This window comes from Rissa tridactyla, chromosome 11 (genome assembly GCF_028500815.1).
Source record: "Rissa tridactyla isolate bRisTri1 chromosome 11, bRisTri1.patW.cur.20221130, whole genome shotgun sequence".
Lineage (NCBI taxonomy): Eukaryota > Metazoa > Chordata > Aves > Charadriiformes > Laridae > Rissa > Rissa tridactyla.
In genome coordinates, this window is record NC_071476.1 from 1179358 (window position 1) to 1198190 (window position 18833).

Below are 18833 nucleotides of genomic sequence, written 5' to 3' on the forward strand. Positions count from 1 at the left end.
TGTAAACCTGGTAGTGGGTGTAGCTCTTAGGGTGGGATTTAAACCAGATATCTGCAGCCAGAGGATTGCTTTGAGTTAATTCTTGTTTTGCTCAGAGCAGTGATTTATTTATTTTTTTTAAACCCTTTTCTTTCAGCTTGTGGATTCCTTTGGACGCCTCCCATGGAAGGTGCAATTCCTTAAAAAGAAAACCAAAACCAAAAAACCACCCACTTCCCAGTAATTGTATTATTACATAGCTGGTAGAAATGGCTTTTCTTTGTTATCTCTCACAAACCATGTAGCAGCAGTCCAGAGATTCCCAGAGACTCATGCGTTTGGGGCAGAAAGCCGCTGGATAAAATTGTCTTGGCAAAACATTCAGACTAAACTGAAAATTTGCCGGTGACATGGGATGCTGTGAACAGCTCTTCCCTGCACGGACCCAAGCGCCGTTAAATGGTCACCCTTTGTTTCCACCCTGGTGTTGCTTAGTTGTGGCTTCTAGTCTTCGGATCCTGTTATTCCTCTGCCAGGCTGAGGAGCCCATTAGCTGTGATAGGCCAATCAAACATCTAATTGATGTAGTGATGTGGTTACTAGTGACGACAGGCAGATGAACCTGATGACCCAGGAGGTCCTTTCCACTTCTGCGCTCCATGGAGGAAGCGCAGTGTTAATGCCAGAGTAAATCATGGATGTCTCTCTGTCCTACACCTTTGGAAGCAGGCTCCATGGCAGGTCCAACAATTGTGATTAACAAGGCGAAGTGTCCCCTAAAGTCAGGACACCAGGCAAACAGCCCATGAGACCAAACATGTATGGCAATGAATACAAGAAGAAAATAACATTTGGATGCTGATAGTTGTATGCTGCATCTGGTCCTGAGCCAGTGATGGGTGGACAGATGTTCTGGACAGGCAGGAGGTCACACAAGGATGAACCTCTGCAGTGAAGGCAGGTGGGTCATGGGACAGGCAGCAACAGAGATCAAGCGTACACGTAACAGATTCAGAAGGGAGAGAAAGGAGAAGGGCTCTGTAAATGCGGGAGACCTACCTTGCCACAAGCAGAGGCTTCATTTCACTGAAACGAAGGGGGAATTCCTGGGGCAGCAGCTGGGTCCCTGCTCCCCAGCCCCAGGGCTCCATCTGTCACTGGGCTCCTTGTTTCAGTGCTGCAAAGGGGAGGTCTCTCACATGCAACAGTTGATATCAGTTCTCACAAAAGGTGAAAATGCAAGATTTATGCAAACTTACTAAATTATATTCAGAAGGCTCCATTCCTGCAGCCCAAATGTTGGATTATGGCCTTATTTTCAGTTGGGAAACAAAGAGTGAATACAATCCCAGCCCTCGAAGGGACCGCAGGCCGGGACATCCCAACAGTCCACGAGGAAAGACAACTTGGTTGTTGGACTTGCACCATCATGGACAAACGCTTGGAGAATGTTCAGTCAAGACACTGGGTATTTTAGGACAAGGTGAACGCCAACAGGAGCTGGGCTCCTTTGCCGCATACTGCCTATTTGAAGTTTCCTTGGTTTTACCCTTCTGCCAGGCACTGACTGGTGATGAAAAGTGCCAGATTGTGATCTAGATGTTCCTCAAAAACTGAAATAGCACTGATTTGGGTCTTTCCCTGGCCTTGTTTCAGCTCTGGGATGCTGTTGGTGTCTGCCACATGCCACTCCCACTAGCCAATTTGTTAATCAATCACTGCTGGTGAACACAGCGCTTCCCACTGCTGTCATTAGGCATTTGTTAGCTGATCTGCTCCCCACTAGACCCGTGACCCGGCTGCAATGGGATGCTTATTAAGTCGGGTATGGGTGCACAGGCCAGTGCGCTGTGTGAAACAGCGTTATTAAACGCAAGCGAAAAGCCGCAGGTAGTTAAAGGTAATCAGGCAAACCTCAGGGCTCCTCGTGGCGAGCACATTCCTGCTGCAGGGATAACAGAGCTCTGCGTGTGGAGGAGTGCCTATGGAAAAGGCATGGTTTATAGCAGTCCTCGGGGAAACAGGTTGGGTTAAATGTGTGCTGAACTCCTGTGAAGTGCATGTGCTTGAGAAGCAGACAAAAGGACCCTGAGGATGGTTTGCAGTGGCTGATGGAATGCTTCAGGCAGCACCAAATAGGATGAAAGAGCCCAAAAGACCTACAAACTCTTTGAGAAAGGTTCTTTCCCCCCTCTTTGATGGAGAGTAAGTGGGAGGCCAGAGAAGTGTAGAACCAAAAGGGGAACCAACAGCATGGGTGTAGTCCCTGGTAATGTAGAGAAGGAAGATGGTTCACTCTTCTCTCCTCCAGGAGAAAGGCAAAAAAAAGACCAAGACTGCCATGGTAATCAGCCGTGGAAGGTGCTGGAGATGCTGGAAGGTGCCTTTAGCTCAGCAGATGACCAATTGGTGAGTGTTTAGCACGATCCATGGTGAGTGTTTAGCCATGATCCATACCTGTAGGGAAGTCCAGAGGCAGGCCAGACCCATGGGGTGGGCAGGACCTGCAGTGTGTCTTCCACGCTGCAGTGTGTGTGCCCCAGCTCGCTGGCCATGTGGACAGGTGCTTGATGGGGTGTTTCTTCAGCCTTTGTGCAGGTCAGAGTATGGCCAGAGCAACCTCTTCTCTGCCCAGCGTGAGCAGAGTTGCTGGTGTCTGTCCAGAAGGTATTGTGTAGACAAGTCCTGGTGTCGAACGCTAACGAGGGCTTTGCTGTGGGACACAGAAGTCGTCTCATGTAGGTGTGTAAGGGAAGCCATGCTAGCAGGAATTTGTCATGGTGTCCTAATGCTGTTGCCAGAAAGGGCCTGGCAAACACTCCCTCCAGAGCACAGGGATTAATAGTTCAGTAGCAAGCATATTAGCTGGAAATCAGGTACAAACTTGCAAGGGATTTGATGACTGCAGACTTGCACTCGGGAGTATTTGACCACAGTGCAGAGGAGCAGACTGCAGGGTTAGTGAATGCCTGCATGAGACTTGCGTTTTGGTGTGTGAGTGGAGAAAGCTGAGCAGTGAGGACTGAATGGAGATGGTTTCTTGAAGTGTGTTAGACCTAAAGCAGCTTCCCGAAATCCCAATGCATTTCGGGTGGTTCCTCTCCCCCCGATGCACCGAGGGTTGTGCCATTAGCTTTGATAAGGCTGAACTATTCCTTTAGCAACCAGAGTGATGCTATTGAAGGTGGTGATGCTGTTTGACAGCATGCCTCCCTTTCCCATGGGAAGGTGTTTAAACCTTGTTACATCTCACACAAAGGGACCAAACACAATTATTCATGTCAGTTGTATGCTCTCCCCTAAATCTGGGGGATATGGGAGGAGAAACAGAAGATTATGGGAAATCCATAGTTCTCATGCAAACATATTCTACTTTCAGTTGTGGTTGCTTATTTTTTTAGTGAAAAGTTGACAATTTTCTTTAGAAATTATCCCTGTTGGCTTGCAAGCACCTCTAGTCAGAATTCATGGCAGCAGATGGCTCTAGTAATGCCACTGTTGTCGTCTTTCAGATACATGCCCAGAAATGCCTCATTCTCAGTTATCTTCTACAGAGAAAAGAAATTCAGGGTCCAATCTTTCCATAGGTTTCTCCAGAGGAACGGCTGGTGCTGTGATGGGTCACATGCGCGGCTATAGGTACCTGCCATCAGGCTGGCTGTGGGATATGGCAGAGATCAGAGTTTCGCGGTGCAATTAGCGGAGCGGGGCGTGGTGATACTATAATCTAAGAGCAACCAACACCCACATGGGGCATGTTTTTGGCCTCCTGCGATGGGTACTGCCACTTAGGCCACCACACCCTGCGGCCAGCTCCGACATTATAGAACCTTTACTACTGATAAAACATAAATAATAATTTTGCAGAGAGAAAAACACTATGTTCTTGTCCCTCGTTGTTCATGTGGGGACAGCTGGTGGTGAGGGTTCTTGGGTGACATGGAAGGGCTCAGCCCTCACTGGAGGGTAGGTTATTGCTACCCCTTGTTGGAGTGGTGCTTCCAGGGTCCAGCTGGCAGCGCAGGATGGGGCAGCCTTACTCAAACGGGTCACTTTGTGCTGTGTAATCCTTTGTGCGCTGTGCTCATGGGCTCTCCAGGCACTCTTCTCACTGTCTACGGGAAAACAATCCCGGGACAGATTTTTCTTCCTCTGTTGAAATTCTGCTGTTTCAGCAGCCCAGTGACAGTCATTGTCTCTTATTTCCATGTGTGAGTTGAAACCAGAGGCAGAAAAACTCCTACTTTGTTCCCAAACAATGGGGCTGTGTTTTTCCACATGATGACTCCGGCTTTTCAGCCGGTGTGCCATGCTTCGCTTCTAGCTGTGGCCCATGGCTGGTGCTCAGCAGAGGCTGGAAAATACCCACAATGAATCCGGGTGGTTGTGCAATGCTGCACATGAAGTAAAATTCCTTTCTAACCCCTGCAGGCGATCAGTTTACGCCCTGAATGATGAGATTTTGATTACCCTTATCTAAGCTACAAATACTGTTAACGGCCGTGAAATCAGCTAGCTGTGGTAAGGCCCATCAAAGCACAGATCTTGGTGGCCTTCTGAGGCTGCAAGTCCTTTGCAGCTCCATGGGATGTCGTGGTGCTTTGCCATGGGAAATCCTTTCACTCTGCAGATGTTACTTGCTGAGGCCTTGTAGATCAAAACCCAACTCCCGCCATCTCCAGCCTAACAAATACCGCCCTGGAAAGCGTTGACAGTAGGAATGGCAGGCTGCTTCCCCAGAGTCGGCGGGGAGAGCTTGTTGCTTCGATGCTGGATGTCCCTCTGAATGCAGAGACTGTTTCCAGCGTCCCCAGCCCCACATGGCATTGGTTATAGCGTGGGGTGCAACTCTGCTCTCCCAGCTAGCGCAGCTTCCCAGGGCAGCTTCATTCTTCTGTGAACAAAAGTTACTGAGCTGTGGGGAGGCTCCTGGCTGGAAGGTGGGACCTTTCCACAGGCCAGAGTGAGACCTCTGGGTGGAATGGGGCTGGATGGTGTTAGGCACTAGGATGCATCTCTCCCCTGGATTCCTCTGTCTGATATTTCACATACAGGAAAAGATATTGAAAAAAAGCCCATCCAGCAGTGAGCCAGAGCTGCTTGTACCCTTCAGCCTGGTGGATGGGAAGGAGAATTGATAAGCTGATCAGTTCTCAAGGCCAGGAGAGATCAATAGGACCAGTCGGTCTGGTGTGCTGTGCAAACCAGACCGTCGATGATACTGGTGATTCCCGTACCAGGCCCGCCTGAGAGATAGCATTGTTGTTTTGACTTGTGGGAGGATCTCTCGCACCGCAGGGATGAATTCCAATATAAGACCAGGGATGAATAGACTGAAATAGGTGTGACCCAGAGGATAATGCGGCCCTCTGCATCTTAATGTACCCATCTGTGAAATGCAAATAATAACAGGGGAACCTTGTAGGGATTCATTAGTCCTTTGAAGATGGCATGTGTTACACGCTATTATTGTGATCTTCCAAAGTTGGCCTCATCCCTGCCTTTTGGACATACACCTCTCGCTGTTGCTCACTTCCTGATTCATTTCCCCCTCCTCCCTGACACCGTCAAGCTAAGTCAGCAGCGGCAAAGGCCTGTCCAGGACAGTCAGCCCCATGTCATGGTGTCTCATGGCCTGGGAAGGGTTGCGGAGATGAGGCCCACGCTCCGGTTCAAGCGCAAACTGTTGGAAGCCGCTGCCATTGCTCTGCAGATGTGGCAGGGAGACCAGGGCCTTTCTGTGCCGGAGGGTGTACAAACGGCATGTAAGACAGTTCATAACCCAAGATGCTTTTTGTGACTTTTAGATCAGAGCTAAAAGGCGGATTTGGGCGGGAAAGGAAACCTGGTGACGGGGAAGGGCGTGGCCCATGAGACACCGGGACCCGAGGAGGATGCAGTGGATGCTGGATTTAGGGGAAGTTGATGGATGCTCTTGGTGCACAGAGATTTGCAAAGTAACTAGTCCAAATTAAGTTTATTCGTATTCTTTCCTTTTGAAGCAGTGAGTCCACTCAACACAGATTTTTTTTTTTTTTTTTTTTGGGGTGGGGGGGTATGTTTTATTTTTCAGTGAAGCTTGTTGCCATGCTCTGGACATGTTCCTGAAAAGATTTTTGCTGAGGCTTAACGTGCTCTAGGATGCGCAGGACTTGCCGTGCACCTGCTTCTCAGAGGTAGATGAAATCAGGAAATTCCTCTCCTGGCCTCTAGCAGCTCGCCCTCCTCAGTGAGCCCGCAAAGAGGGAATAGTGCTCCAGGACTCTGAGAGTTAACGCACTCTGCTGCTGCATTTGCAGGGATGCAGCCAGGTGGCGTGGAGAGTCAGCTGCCGTGCTGCTGAGCTGGGTTGCATACCCAGCACCAGGGTGGGAAATGAGCAGCCGATTGGGAAGAACTTTTTCACTGGGTCAGACTGGTGGAGCTCTGCTTTGGGCTCAGGGAGCTCATCCTGGCCGAAGGAGAAGGACCGTGGCGTAGACCTTGGGTACCTGCAGTGACGGTGGGATTTCAGGATGAGCAAGACTTGTTTCCCTGGAGATCTGGGCAGCGCTCACTTGAGAGCTGCAGCAGCTGTAGGTATGAAGAGGGGAGCTCTGAGACATGTGGCTGTTGCAGTCCAGCAACTCAAACTCGTTTCCATTAGCTTGGGGCTGACTAGCTTGTTGGCTGATTGGCAACTGGGTTTTGGTCACAGAATTGTGTGCAAGCAAAAGGGTTAGTTCTAGTGTGATGAAGCTTGTTCTTGCGTGGGACACGTGCGGATGAGGTGCCTCCCAAGCTGTGCTGAGGAGGTGGGTGAGATTCATGGCTCTTCTTCCAGCAGAGTCTAGCCCAGGGTGGGTGCCTAACTGGGTGTCTCTGGGAGGCAGGAAGCCATCTTGACGTGGCGGTTGCCAGCAGAGACGAGTCCTTTTACCAAGCACCAGGCGAGATGCACAGGACAGACTTTCTCTGAGGGCGCCATTATGCAGATGCAGCCCAAAAGGTTATGTTAGCTTGCAACGTCAGCATGGCAGCACAATAATCTTCCCTTGATATTTTTTCTTATTTGGCAGCTGCAGATGAGCCCAAAGTGAGCTGTAAGGGGCTGGTTGCTCTGAACCCGAAGTGTTAATAATGCTGAGAAAATGATTAAAAATGGGTAAGTGTCTTTGAACTCCCTGCATTTTGAAATGTCCCACTTTGGAGAGGTAACTCATTAAATAGTGCTGAAGGCGAGAGCTCTGGACTCTGCTTTGGCTGTGAAGTAAGATGCCATCTACTCTGGTTTCCTTTGTTAAGTATGTCAACAACTGTGCCTCTGCTCTTTTAACCCTGAGGGTCTCCGGGTTGAGGGGGTATAGTGGTGGCCTGGGAAAGAGAGAAGTATCAAAATTTCAGAGAAATTAAGCAGTGTTGCTGGTGGGGTTCATCTGAGGTGGAAGAGATGGTGGGGAGGTGAAAAGTGTGTGAGTCGGGACAGAAAAGGACGGCTCTGGTGGGGATATAGGCATGTCTGTAGTTTTACTAGAAATACGCAGGCTCTAGTTTCCCCACTCATGTTACTTTCCGCTAGGCATGAAGGGTTCCCTTCCCTGGAAGAGGTGAGCAGGGGATGGGACCTAGTCTTGAAGGTTGCCTGGGCTGGTGTGAACAGGGCAGCTGGAGAGATGGCAGAGCACAAGCCACCTGAGAGCATATGCTGGGACCTGTGAGGCTGTGTAGGCTGTGGTGGTGTGAGCTTTCTTGAGGAGGAAGAGCGAGCCGCGCTGGCAGCACAGACACAAGCACGTGTTGCTTTTCCACTCTGCTCTAAGGACCCAGCAGTGGCATTGGGTAAAGTCCCCTTTGCTTGCCGGGAGTCCTGTGGGTGATACTGAAGCCACAGCGCTGATTGCAGAGATGTAAGTTTTCTAGTGGGGGCGGCGAAAGGCAAACGGTGCTGTGAAGGGGGGGTGCCTGGCAGCGGTGCAAAAGTAGGTGAAACGCGGACTGCAGATCCTTATCAGGGCTCATTTTGTCCTGCTATGGTGGCTTTGGAGACCTGACCCAAAACACTGCCTTGCTGTGGGGTAAGAATGGGGCTGCAGAACTCAGGCTCTCCGAGCTGCTTGGGCTGGAGGCTGGCGTTTGCACAGAGAGCTGCCAAAGCAGAGATGGCTTAAAAAAACCCCTCAACGTACCTCATGCCCCGCTGCCCCAAAACCCAACCGGTTATAGTGCCAGGAAGCTTTCCCTTGACAAAAACCTTCCTAGGTGATGCTAAACAGTGCCATGTCACTAAAGGGGAGAAAAACAATTTGTTGAGTGGACAAGGCATCTCAATTATTTTCATATATGTAGAGACACAAGCTCTGCCTGCACAGGCATGTGAAGGAGTGAAATGTGGGAACATCAGAAAATGGGAGAATTAGCATGGGAAAGGGAGGATAAGCATATTCATCACTGATTGGGTTGTGAATCGTTTGGCTGATTATTGGACTCCCTTCCCCATTCTCCTCAGGGCCCTGAAGATGGAAGAGGTGAATGTCCCCCGTGGCTGTGTCCTGCCCACCACGGTGCTGGCCCAGCTCGGTGGCTGCAGTGCTCTGTCCCTAGGACATCCCACAACCTCTTGGGTTTCCACCTGACGAGAATTTGCCTGAATTTTATGTTATGCTCCCGTTTCCCCTTCAGTTTTCCTAGTTGCTCCTCCATGATTATTTTTATCCTCTTTCCTGTTTTTCTAGCAGTATGTGCTGGAAAAGGGACCCCCTGAGAGCTGTCCTACAGGCATAACATCATTCTATGCTGTTTACTTTTCCAAAATTTTAACTGAGACACAAACAAAAGCGTCTTTGTAGTACCACTTCTTGCCCTTAGCTGCTTTTCTCTGTGGCATATTGCTCTTCAGTGGTTTGGCATCACTTTTAAATTAAGATTAGCAAGGTGTTGTACTAAACCCGTTGCTAAAGCATCAGGATCATCTCTTACAGATCTGATCCTGCAATACAAACTCCTATGGAAATTAATGGGCTGTCTGGATTCCAGTGCAGGATTGAGACTTTATTGTGTAAATCCATCAATAAAGGCAATCAAGTGAGTCAGGCAAGGTTTATGTTTAATACATTCTTGCTGTCATCCCTCATTATTCTGCTCAGGTTTCCTTTTGTAACTCAAGAACACAGGAGCAAATCCTTCAAACCATATGGCTTTGCAGGGTTCTCCCCATCCCCTGACATCACGTTTCATACCATCGGTGGGTTTTTTTAGAAGTTTGTAGTTATGCAGTGGTAATTGGGAAGGAAGTCCTTCTCTTTGTTCTTTTCTTTTTTTTTTTTTAATTTAAGATTTGGTACTGAACACGGTTCTGGTTTTGGTGTCAAGGTGTGTTTGGGCCATTCTGACCCTCTCTCACGTCTCGGTGTGGGTATGGCTGGTGGACAGGGTGGTGGGATGGTGGGAGAGATGCGGTGGACACAGGGCCCACGTGGGGTCAGGACCTGGGTCTCTCTCCTCCTCCTTGACTCTGTCCACACTGCCCAGCTGGGCGCTGCTCTTGCCTGGCCACTCTGACCGCGTCTGGCACCCGCTCTGCTTCCTCCAGGAGCAGGGTGGTCAGCTATCTGTCTAAAATCGGGGAATTGTTTCACTTTCCTATAGGAATAGAGCTTTTGGAGGAAGAGAAAAAATCAAAACCAAAACCCATTTGAAAATACCCCTCCCCTCCCCAAACCTTACCATGTCAAGACTGACTCATGGAAAGACACCTGAGTAACAAAGAATGTCTTTTGGTTTTGTCCTTCAACTAGATTTCCAGCTCTATCCACTTTTAAACTACTGTGCACTTTTTTCTTTTTTCCATTCCGGAGCTTTTATAATCTCTCCCAAGGGTTTATTGAGACATACTGTATCAGGTCAGTTTTGTCTCTTCCTGTTGGCCTCCCTGCCTAATGCACGTACAGAAATTATCTCGTGATTCAGGGCAACACGCAGCGCTTCGGATCTGCCGCGGACCATCTGCATGACCTCAGGCAGTTTACTTTTCCGTTCCAAGCTCTCCACCGCGAACCTGCCCGCGACTTTGCTTTGAGTTGGAAAGAAACGGTAGGGCTGAGCACACACCGAATTAGGACGCTGCGTGCTCGGCTCTGGCTCCAGTTGTACACACGAACAGCTACTCTGATCTGGGAAACTTGTGGCAGCAACTTATTACAAGGGTTTATATCTGAACTGAGCTGTGTCGGCCTGTCTGGCCAAACGCGTATGTCATGTGGAAGTGTGTTTTCTTCCTTCCTCGGATGGTGCTGACCTGCCTCTGCACAGCTGCCGCCTGTTTGCCCGTGCTCAAGCTCCTTATTGCTCTGTTCTGCTCGACTTTCTCATTTATCCACCTGTTTCAAACCTCGCAAATGATTATTTTTTTTTTCTCTTCAAATTCTCCTCTTTTCACTGAAGAACAAGGCACGCAGCTTCTTCCCGCATAAATGACATTCCAAAACTTTGATGTCATCTTTATTTACCTCTCTTGAGTCTCCTGAGAAGCCCTGCACGGGATGACAATCTTTTTTTTTTTTTTTTTTTTTTTTTTAAAAAAAAAAAAAATCTCTTTTTCGGGAGAGACCTGAGCAGGGCTGCTTTGCTGGATCCTTTAGCATCAATAACACCACATCTGTGAGCACTGATCTGCTTGAAGAGCAGTATCTACATGGTCTGTCAAGTCCCGTGTGGGCTGAGGAAAGGTTTTCACGAATACCATTGCAGTTTCTTCTGAAGACAACAGGGAGGGACAGGGAAGGGACGAGGATTCATCAGCATGCTTTTCTCGTTAGCACAGCTGTATGTGAACTGTAGCAACAAACTGAAGGATTTTCAACAAGGCCTCAAACTTGATGTTTTTCAACCTTACTTGAATGCTTACTGTTCACGCCGGGGTGCTCTAATAAAGGCAGACTGACTTCCAGGGGGTTTGAGTGACCTGGCCCTCCTGTTGTCTTTGCTGATATTAAAGTTATAAGTCAAGTTATTAAAATAAAACCCCTTCAGCTATTCTGTTGGGATGTGAAGGGTGTTAGGGGTGTGCTGACTGGGGTACCTCTGTCTTACAAACCACCCCAAAGATGGCAAGGATTCCTCCGCCTGTGTGGGGAAACTGAAATGATCTATTTATAATTTTCTTACCTTAACAAAATACAGGGAGTGACTCAAATATGTCCCATCCTTATGGAAATTAATTGTGTTAATGGGATCATTAGAATTTAGAGCTACTGTCATCAAACTGGTTTTTGCAGCTAATGATGGTTCTTGGGAAGATTATGTCATAATGAAGGCGGAGGATCTGGTCATCTATATATACGTGATCTGACCTGAGCCCTTTCTTTGGGTTTCATTGAGCAATGCACTAATAGAGTCAACGTAGGCAAACAGCTGCCACCCTCACCATGAAAATAGAAGGTGCCTCGGTGGTCCTTGCTCTGGCATTTTTCTGCTTCTTCTCAGGTTAGTAACTTCTGATGTTCTCTGTGCTGAAATCTGGGACTGGCCGAGGACACAGCCTGGGAGCTCCCGTAAAGACACTGAGATAGAGGAGTAGAGAGCCCTTATTCTTTAAAAAGCGTAGCAGCATAACCAGAAGACCATCATTTTTTTTGCTGTACTGCTTGTATTGATTTGATATAACACATTCTAGATAATGGCTTTTTCTCTTGCATGTGAACATGGCAAAGTTCCACTGATGGGTGAAAGTATCTATTTTTAGTACAGTTAACAGTTTAAGAACAAAAAAAGAAACCCCAACCCCAGTTGTCTAAGTGGAGGAATACAACTTTCCAACCAGACTGAATTTTTGCGTGAAAAGTTTACTTTGAACAAATGTGTGATATAACTTTTAGTAAATTCTCTAAGGAATTTACTCTTACTAAGAAATGCATTTTTGTGTGGCTACAAGAGAGAGGCTGCAGCAGGAGTCTGGGCTCGACGCAACGGTCTTTCGCTTTACTGCCTGTGTCTATTGAAAAAGATGGGTCCTTGTGATGCCACTGCTGGTGTAAGATGACGTGTTACACCAGGTCTCAGGGGCTTAGTAGGAAGAGACGTGTATCAGTTACCCACCTGGTGACTCATCATTAATTTGGTAATTTGTGTGAAGTACTGCAAATGGAATGGGCCTTGAAAAGGAATTGGAAAGTTTGGACAAACAACGATGTTATGGGCTAGCCCTGCTACCCCAATTCTAACTGAAGATGAAGAACATCAAAAACATTTGGGTAGCGCTGATACCGCTACCAAGGCAGTGGGGTGGAATAATAGAGAAACAGTTACCGAATCATCCTTGGAACTTGGATTTTAAGACAGTAAAGGAGGGCACAGAGATGAAAAAATGGATGTGCTTTTGCATTTGAATGACAAAAAGTGCGATGTTCCAGAAAGTCTCCAATGCTCAGTCCGTTCTATCAGTCTACAATAATGCATTGGATTAGCTGTTATCTAGAGGTATTTGGGTGGATTAGGAAACTGCATCAAGTATTGTAATGAAATACTTTTGATTTAAAATTTCCTTTCAAAGACTTTTTTGTGGTTTCATTGTTGTTTTTTTTTTTCTGTCACAGATGTTGCCAGCCAAGCTTCGATTAAGGCAAGTCCAACCTTTTCTATTGTGATTCTCCTTTTGTTTTGCCAACTACACTGCTTAATGCATGCTCTGAGCAAAGTCATTTAGACAGACTATACTTAGATATCATAACGCGTTTTCAGTGGTGGAAAAAGCAGTGAATTCCTCCATGCTTAGAGACAATGCTTTTGTGATACGGCAGTGGCTCTAGCTGACAGTGTATGTTTAGTGTGCTATGCCGAGCACATATCCGAACAGCTCTGGGCTGGAGATCTCGTGAGATGAAGTTAGAAATGTAACGAATAATATTTTAACGATATTTCAGAATTTCGCTTCTGATCCAGCAGAAACCCCTGCTTCTGACAATTCCCCAGTTTGATAATTAAAAGAATTAAGGCAAGTCCTTTGAGTCTCAGAAAATTATTTGATTCAATGGCTGAGAAGTCAGCTCCATTCATGTTTAAATCAAACAAGCTTGTCTCTCCTTAGTAAAGACCCTATTGGAAAACATAGCAGCCAAAAATAACTAAATGGTTCCTTGATTCTCCCTCGTCTGCGCTTCTGTTACCCAGCAGCAGAGGCAATTGGGGGATGCAGCATTACACAATATTACTGCTCCGCTTCCCGAGAGGATTGTGCTTTTCTGTGCTTCAGCCTTGCACCTGAATCGCTCTTCAGTAACTCTGGTTGATTCATTACTCTTGCATCCCACTGGCACTTCTAGGGCTACATTTTTTTCGCTCTTGACTAACTTTATAACATGACAGTCCTCCCCTGCAGCAGGTAGCAATTTGCAGCTGTATGCTAATTAAATATGTGTTCCTTTTCCCGTGCATAATGGCCCTTGCAACGGGTTTTGAACTTTCTTGTTGTCTTTTCTGCCTCGGGAGTCACGAGCAGGGCTCTGGGCGCAGCCTGTACCACGCGTGGTATGGGGTGAGGGATGGGGATGAGGAGTGTGAACAAACTATTGCTCTTGAGAGCACATAACCCACCCAAAAGAACTTGAATATGAACGGATTATTCCCAGGATCCCGATGGCCTCTGAGGGAGCCTCCACTGACTGTCCTCCTCTGCTTTTCAGAAAGAGTGCATGAAAATTTGGTCACTTCTGCGCAGTGGGAAGTTTTCCTGTCCCACCACCAAGGAGCCCTTCAGCAGCTCGGGTGGCAAAGGAGACCTCAATAAGTGCCTGATGTGCCAAAGGCTGCTGTGAGTATCGCTCATACCGCCATCCTCCGTGTGCAGCCCGTCCTCTCCTATAGCGATGAGGCCGCTCTGGGGAGGCTCTGTCTCACTCTGCGATGTCAAACTGTAGTCCTGGGCCAGACAGACCAGTTTGTAGCTCCTCAGCACACCTGTGAACCCAGTAGCGCTCTCCAGCTTGTCACACAGAGGTGACACACCGCAGGGTGTGAGGAGCAAATCCAGAGTGAAAACATACCAGATTTAGTTTCTTGTTTCTAAGAAACTAGATGTTTCTGGTTGTTGGGCAGGGAGAAAGGATGGCAAAATGACCCAGTGCAGAGGTGCTAAATCATAGAACTTGTTGGGTTGGAAGGGACCTTTAAAGGCCATCTAGTCCAACCCCCCTGCAGTAAGCAGGGCCATCTTTAGATCAGGTTGCTCAGAGCCTCATCAAGCCTCATATCTCCAGGGAAGGGGCCTCCACCACCTCTCTGGGCAACCTGGGCCAGCGTCTCACCACCGTCCTTGTAAAGAACTTCTTCCTAATGGCTAATCGAAACCTGGCCTGCTCTAGTTTAAACCATTGCCCCTCGTCAATACCCCGGGCATGTCTCACTGAGCCCCAGCGCCGGTTCTTCCCACCGCCTTGCACAACGGGGAGGTGGGGTTGGCAGGACTGGCCTTTAATCACTAGCTATTGTGGTTTTACGTCCGAGAGGACTGCTCTGTCGCTCACGCCTCCCTTTCTTGCAGGGAAAGAGACTCAAAAAACAAAGGGAGTGGTGGAGAGGCGAACAGGAATGTGAACTCCTCGGGAGAGGTGAGGTGAAGCATCGCTACCGAAGCCAGTTTTATCGGCGCACCGGGAGCGGGATGATGTGGTGGTGTTGTGTCTTCTGCCTCTGACCCACTTGCCGAGTGTGTTTCCTTGTCTGCGGCGTGGGAAACACCAGCTTGGCCGATGGGGAAGAGCCTGGCAATGGGAGCAGGGCAAACGTGCTCTGCCTCGGCGAGAGGCTCTGAGGGAGCGTGAGGCTTTGTGCCATCCATGAGCATAAAAGAAACCAAAACTCCTCGTGGCAAATCCCAGGCAATCTATTCCCTATCAGGCAATTACTGACACGGCGTGTGTGGTCTGTGCCTGACCCAGAGTGTAGGCTAAGGAGGAACCTGCCTGTTGAAGGCATGCCATTGGCATCTGACAAATAATTAATAGCAATGATGGTGCATGTGAGCTGTGACTAGGGCAGGGCGTGGGAGCAGGCTGGCTCTAATTGTCCCTTGTTTATCTTGTCGATGCAGCCGGCTGGTTTCTTTTACCTGTAGCTGTTTTTTTAGATAGCAGGTCTTTATGTGGAGGGACTTGTCTTTTTGAGCCTTGGGTTTTTATTCTGGATGGGAGTGAGCTGGTTGCCAACAGATAGTGTTGGTTGCAGTGATTTATTTATTTTTTTTCACATCTGGTTAAGCAGGGTAGCTTTCTAGCTCTTGTGTGTCTGGGCAATTTAAAGGCTTTGTAAAGCATAGATGTCCTAAGGGAGATCTTTTTTAAACACCTGACTTGCCAACACGTAGTCCTGAAGGCAGGAGGACAGTTTTAGAGTCTCAGGAAGAGACCTACGCTGAATTTCTTTGTTCACCCACAGATTTTTCTGTCTGGCTTTTGGCAAGTAATTTTCTGGGCTTGACTTCCCCACCTGCGGAGCTGGGATAAGCTATCAAACCATCTCCTTTACACGGCATGAGGGGGGAAAACGCAGATCACATAGCAGATAACCTTAAAGGTGCTGCATAAAGGCTCCAAAAGGCTTCACGTGTAGCATGTGTTTCTTACGCTACAAACCCGCTCACGTGTTCTGAAAGTCAGAGGAAAGCTGTTCAGAGGAAATTAAAGACCAGACTGAGATACTCAAGCAGATTTTGGTGCAAAAGCCTTTTGTGAAAGAGTGCTTTGCTTCAGTTAATGTGTAATGTCATGTTAAATGGCAAAAATACTCACCTCTTACCCTAGCATACCTGGAAGGAGGTGTGCAAGGATTTTTTTTTAATGCCTGCAGCTTCGTCTTTTTCACTGTGCACGGATTTTAAAAATCTCGGTAGACTGTTCACTCATGAGAGATGAGAAAACTGGCTTCCCCGTTCAAAATTCACTAAGGAATTGTTGCTTTTATACTTTGAGCAGAACCTAGGTCCTTCGGGCAGGTTTTTGCATGTCTTATCTGTTAGAAATAGAAATAAGACTACCCTGGATGCAACAGACAAATGCGCTCATCTAAACATGGATTTATTTCGCTGTTGCACGCTATACTTTAAGAGGACGCATCAGCCAAACTATGGTTTTCCCCTGAGTTACACCTCAAGGAAACAGAACAGCATTTGAAACGTAATTCACTGGGTGGATAATCCTTTGTGGATTTGTGGGACATGCGTCCCTCTGTCAGCATATCTGTGTCAACCCGTGTTTTTGGCGCTTCCACAGGATGACTGCCGAGAGTTTCGGGACCTCTTCAAGAAAGGGAAACTTTCCTGCACCAGAGAAAATGACCCTGTCCGGGATTCCTCTGGGAAGCAACACAGCAATAAGTGCATCATGTGTGCAGAGAAGTTGTGAGTAGAGGGGAAGGGAAAAGGAAAAAAAAAAAAAAGGCAGCTTTTTCTGTTAGCCTGAGAAAGCGGCTGCTGGAACGACCTGGCTGCGGATGCCAGTGGATGGGATCGCTCCCCCTCCTGCTGACGGTGGTGGGGAAAACCTCTCGCTCCCTGGAGCACCGTGGTGTTCACTTTCTCATCTTGCTTCCCTTCCAGCAAAAGAGAGAACGAGCAGAAGTTATCTAAAAACAGACAAGGAAAAGATAAGGTGAGATTAAAGTATTAGGCAGGTCAATATAAAACTTTTATTGGATTTTCACCCAAGATAGAGAAAAGGCGACATTATTCTACTCGGTTGCTCTGTCTCTGCTGATTTAATTTAGAGATCCACTTTCCTTTCCCTCCTTATTTCTTGTTCTTGCTCTTGAATCCCCCAAGTGAACAACTTGTGCTTGAACGTTATGGTGTAACCCACCGACTTGCGGATCTAGGGACAGGGAAATCCCATCAGAATAAGAAACCGGCTCTGCCGCAGCACCCTGACACCTGGCTCAAGGGTGGAGAAGCCAGTGCTGCTGAGGGTGCTTATTAGGTTAAAAATGAAAAATCCAGGTGAAAAGCCCTGGAAAGTTCAAGAGCTCATTATGTTCTGGGAGGAGAGCCCAGCCCTGCGCTATTTCCGTGGGCCTGTGGCTCAGGTTTAGCTTTTTTTGTTGGAAACTTTGTTCTCGCTGTGCTGCCATTTGCCCCCTTCGCCCTGCCACTCCGTGGCCACCGTGCCCCTGCGCACTGGTGTTTTCCTGGCAAAAGCAGCTCTGTAAGGAGGGAAAAGAGACTCTTTCCAACACTTACCTTTTGATTTCTGCCATGGCAGGGACTGGTGCGGTCCCCTTAAGCCCCACTCTTGGGGATAATCCTGTTTCGGTACTTTTCCTGATGACTTTGGCGTGAAAAAATGGAAGCGGGAGTGAAATGTGCTGATGGCAAAGCTGGGAGGCAGTATCAGCAGAGGAGCATCAGCAGATCACTCAGGACTAATTGGATAACGCTGAGGCCTGGAGTAATAGAAACAAGATAAAATGTAATAGCAGCGCAAGATCACACAGACAGTGATTAACAAGAATTCCTGCTTGTCGGCTGGAAGTGACAAAGGATAAGAAAGTCCTACATTTATTAGTGGGTCAGGGATGCGACAGGCCATGAAAAAGGCAAGTGCAAGTCTTGGATGTAGTCGGCGAGGATTTTGCAGCAGAGGTCGGGAAGTTAACAGAGCTCCAAAAACGCTAGTTCAAAGGGAGCCTGTTTGAGAGAGGCTGTTAGGGGAAGGCAGGTCTGTCTCGGAGGCGGAGGACTGGGGTGCTGAGCTGGGCTGGTCCCAGGGAACGAGGCACAGAGGGGCTGGGAGAGCTTTTCTGGGCCTGTTGGGGAGGGAAAGCATCGCCTGAGCTGCACGGGGGTGTGAGCACCTGCTGGGATGGGGAGAAGCGGGGAGGCTCTCGGGCAGCCCCTCTGAAGTGGGGTGCGACGTTTATTTCTGATGGGAGCAATGCAATGTGGCTGCTGGCCACAGCAGGTGCCGGCCCGTCCTGTGCCGGCTGGTATCTCTTCTACCCGTGGCTAGTTTGGCTCTAGGGAAATGTGGCAGTTTCTGCTCTAAGTGTTTTGCTGGCATCGGCCCAGCAGCAAAGCTGAGGAGCCGGAGGCTGAGGCGCCCCGGGTAGGATGCAGGAGACAGCGCTGGGGAAACCCCCTGGCAGACAGGGCGAAGCGCTGGAAACTTCTCAGCGAAGCAAAGGATGGGGTCAGTGACCTGCTAAGGACCTTAACGCGAGCTGGCTAAAACTCTCCTATGCACAAAATGGGCAGAAAATTGCAAGCGTTAAAACCAATTTGTAAAAAAAAATAAAGGGTAAGTGGGATCCAGTTACTTATCCTCTCTACTTGCTGTTTGGAATCGGCTATTGCAGTGTCAGAAATAGTTGGAATTAGGGGGCAAATTAACATGGTTTCTGTACAGTGATTTTGAACAGGGAACAAATTAATCATCTACTCTCCAAACACCCTTCCACTGCTCATGGGCTATTAAATATGTTTACACTGTGCTTTTATGTTTTGACTGCATCTCCTTGATTGATTCCCAAAGTGTGGTTGGTTTGGGGGGCTACTACTCGATTTGTAAAGGCAACTAGGATCTGAGCTATGATCTGGGAAAAGGCTGTAGCTGTGTATGAAGGATTGTGGGAGAAGCGGGAGGGGAGGGACTTCATGACCGTGTCAGTCACATCACTGGCATGCTTTGGATAGCCCAACAAGGAGAATAATAATTAGTCGGACCATACTAGAAAACTCCCAACACGTGCTGTGCAGGCAGAGGGACCCATAATTTTTCTGAGTCACTCTGTTTATATTCTGAGTGGCTGGTGCTGCACACCCTTGTCTCTTGCCCACACCCGGGCTCTCCTGTGATGCGTTTGTGATGGTTCCGTGCTTTCCCGGTAGGAAACCC

At 48.1% G+C, this 18833-nt stretch overlaps 1 protein-coding gene across 3 annotated transcripts in view; it reads left to right on the plus strand.

Moving 5' to 3' along the window:
- LOC128916200 (serine protease inhibitor Kazal-type 5-like) overlaps nucleotides 1–18833 on the plus strand; it is a 43816-nt gene that overhangs the window by 15630 nt on the left and 9353 nt on the right. The window contains exons 1-7 of one of the 3 annotated variants that reach the window (XM_054217544.1): nucleotides 137–219; nucleotides 7038–7123; nucleotides 12549–12578; nucleotides 13639–13762; nucleotides 14492–14558; nucleotides 16218–16345; nucleotides 16544–16595. In XM_054217544.1, coding sequence (XP_054073519.1) covers nucleotides 7120–7123; nucleotides 12549–12578; nucleotides 13639–13762; nucleotides 14492–14558; nucleotides 16218–16345; nucleotides 16544–16595 — 405 coding nt within the window. In that variant the 5' untranslated portion in view covers nucleotides 137–219; nucleotides 7038–7119. Of the gene's footprint in view, nucleotides 1–136; nucleotides 220–7037; nucleotides 7124–12548; nucleotides 12579–13638; nucleotides 13763–14491; nucleotides 14559–16217; nucleotides 16346–16543; nucleotides 16596–18833 lie in introns of those variants that run through there. The other 2 variants (XM_054217542.1, XM_054217543.1) reach the window with 2 other exon arrangements.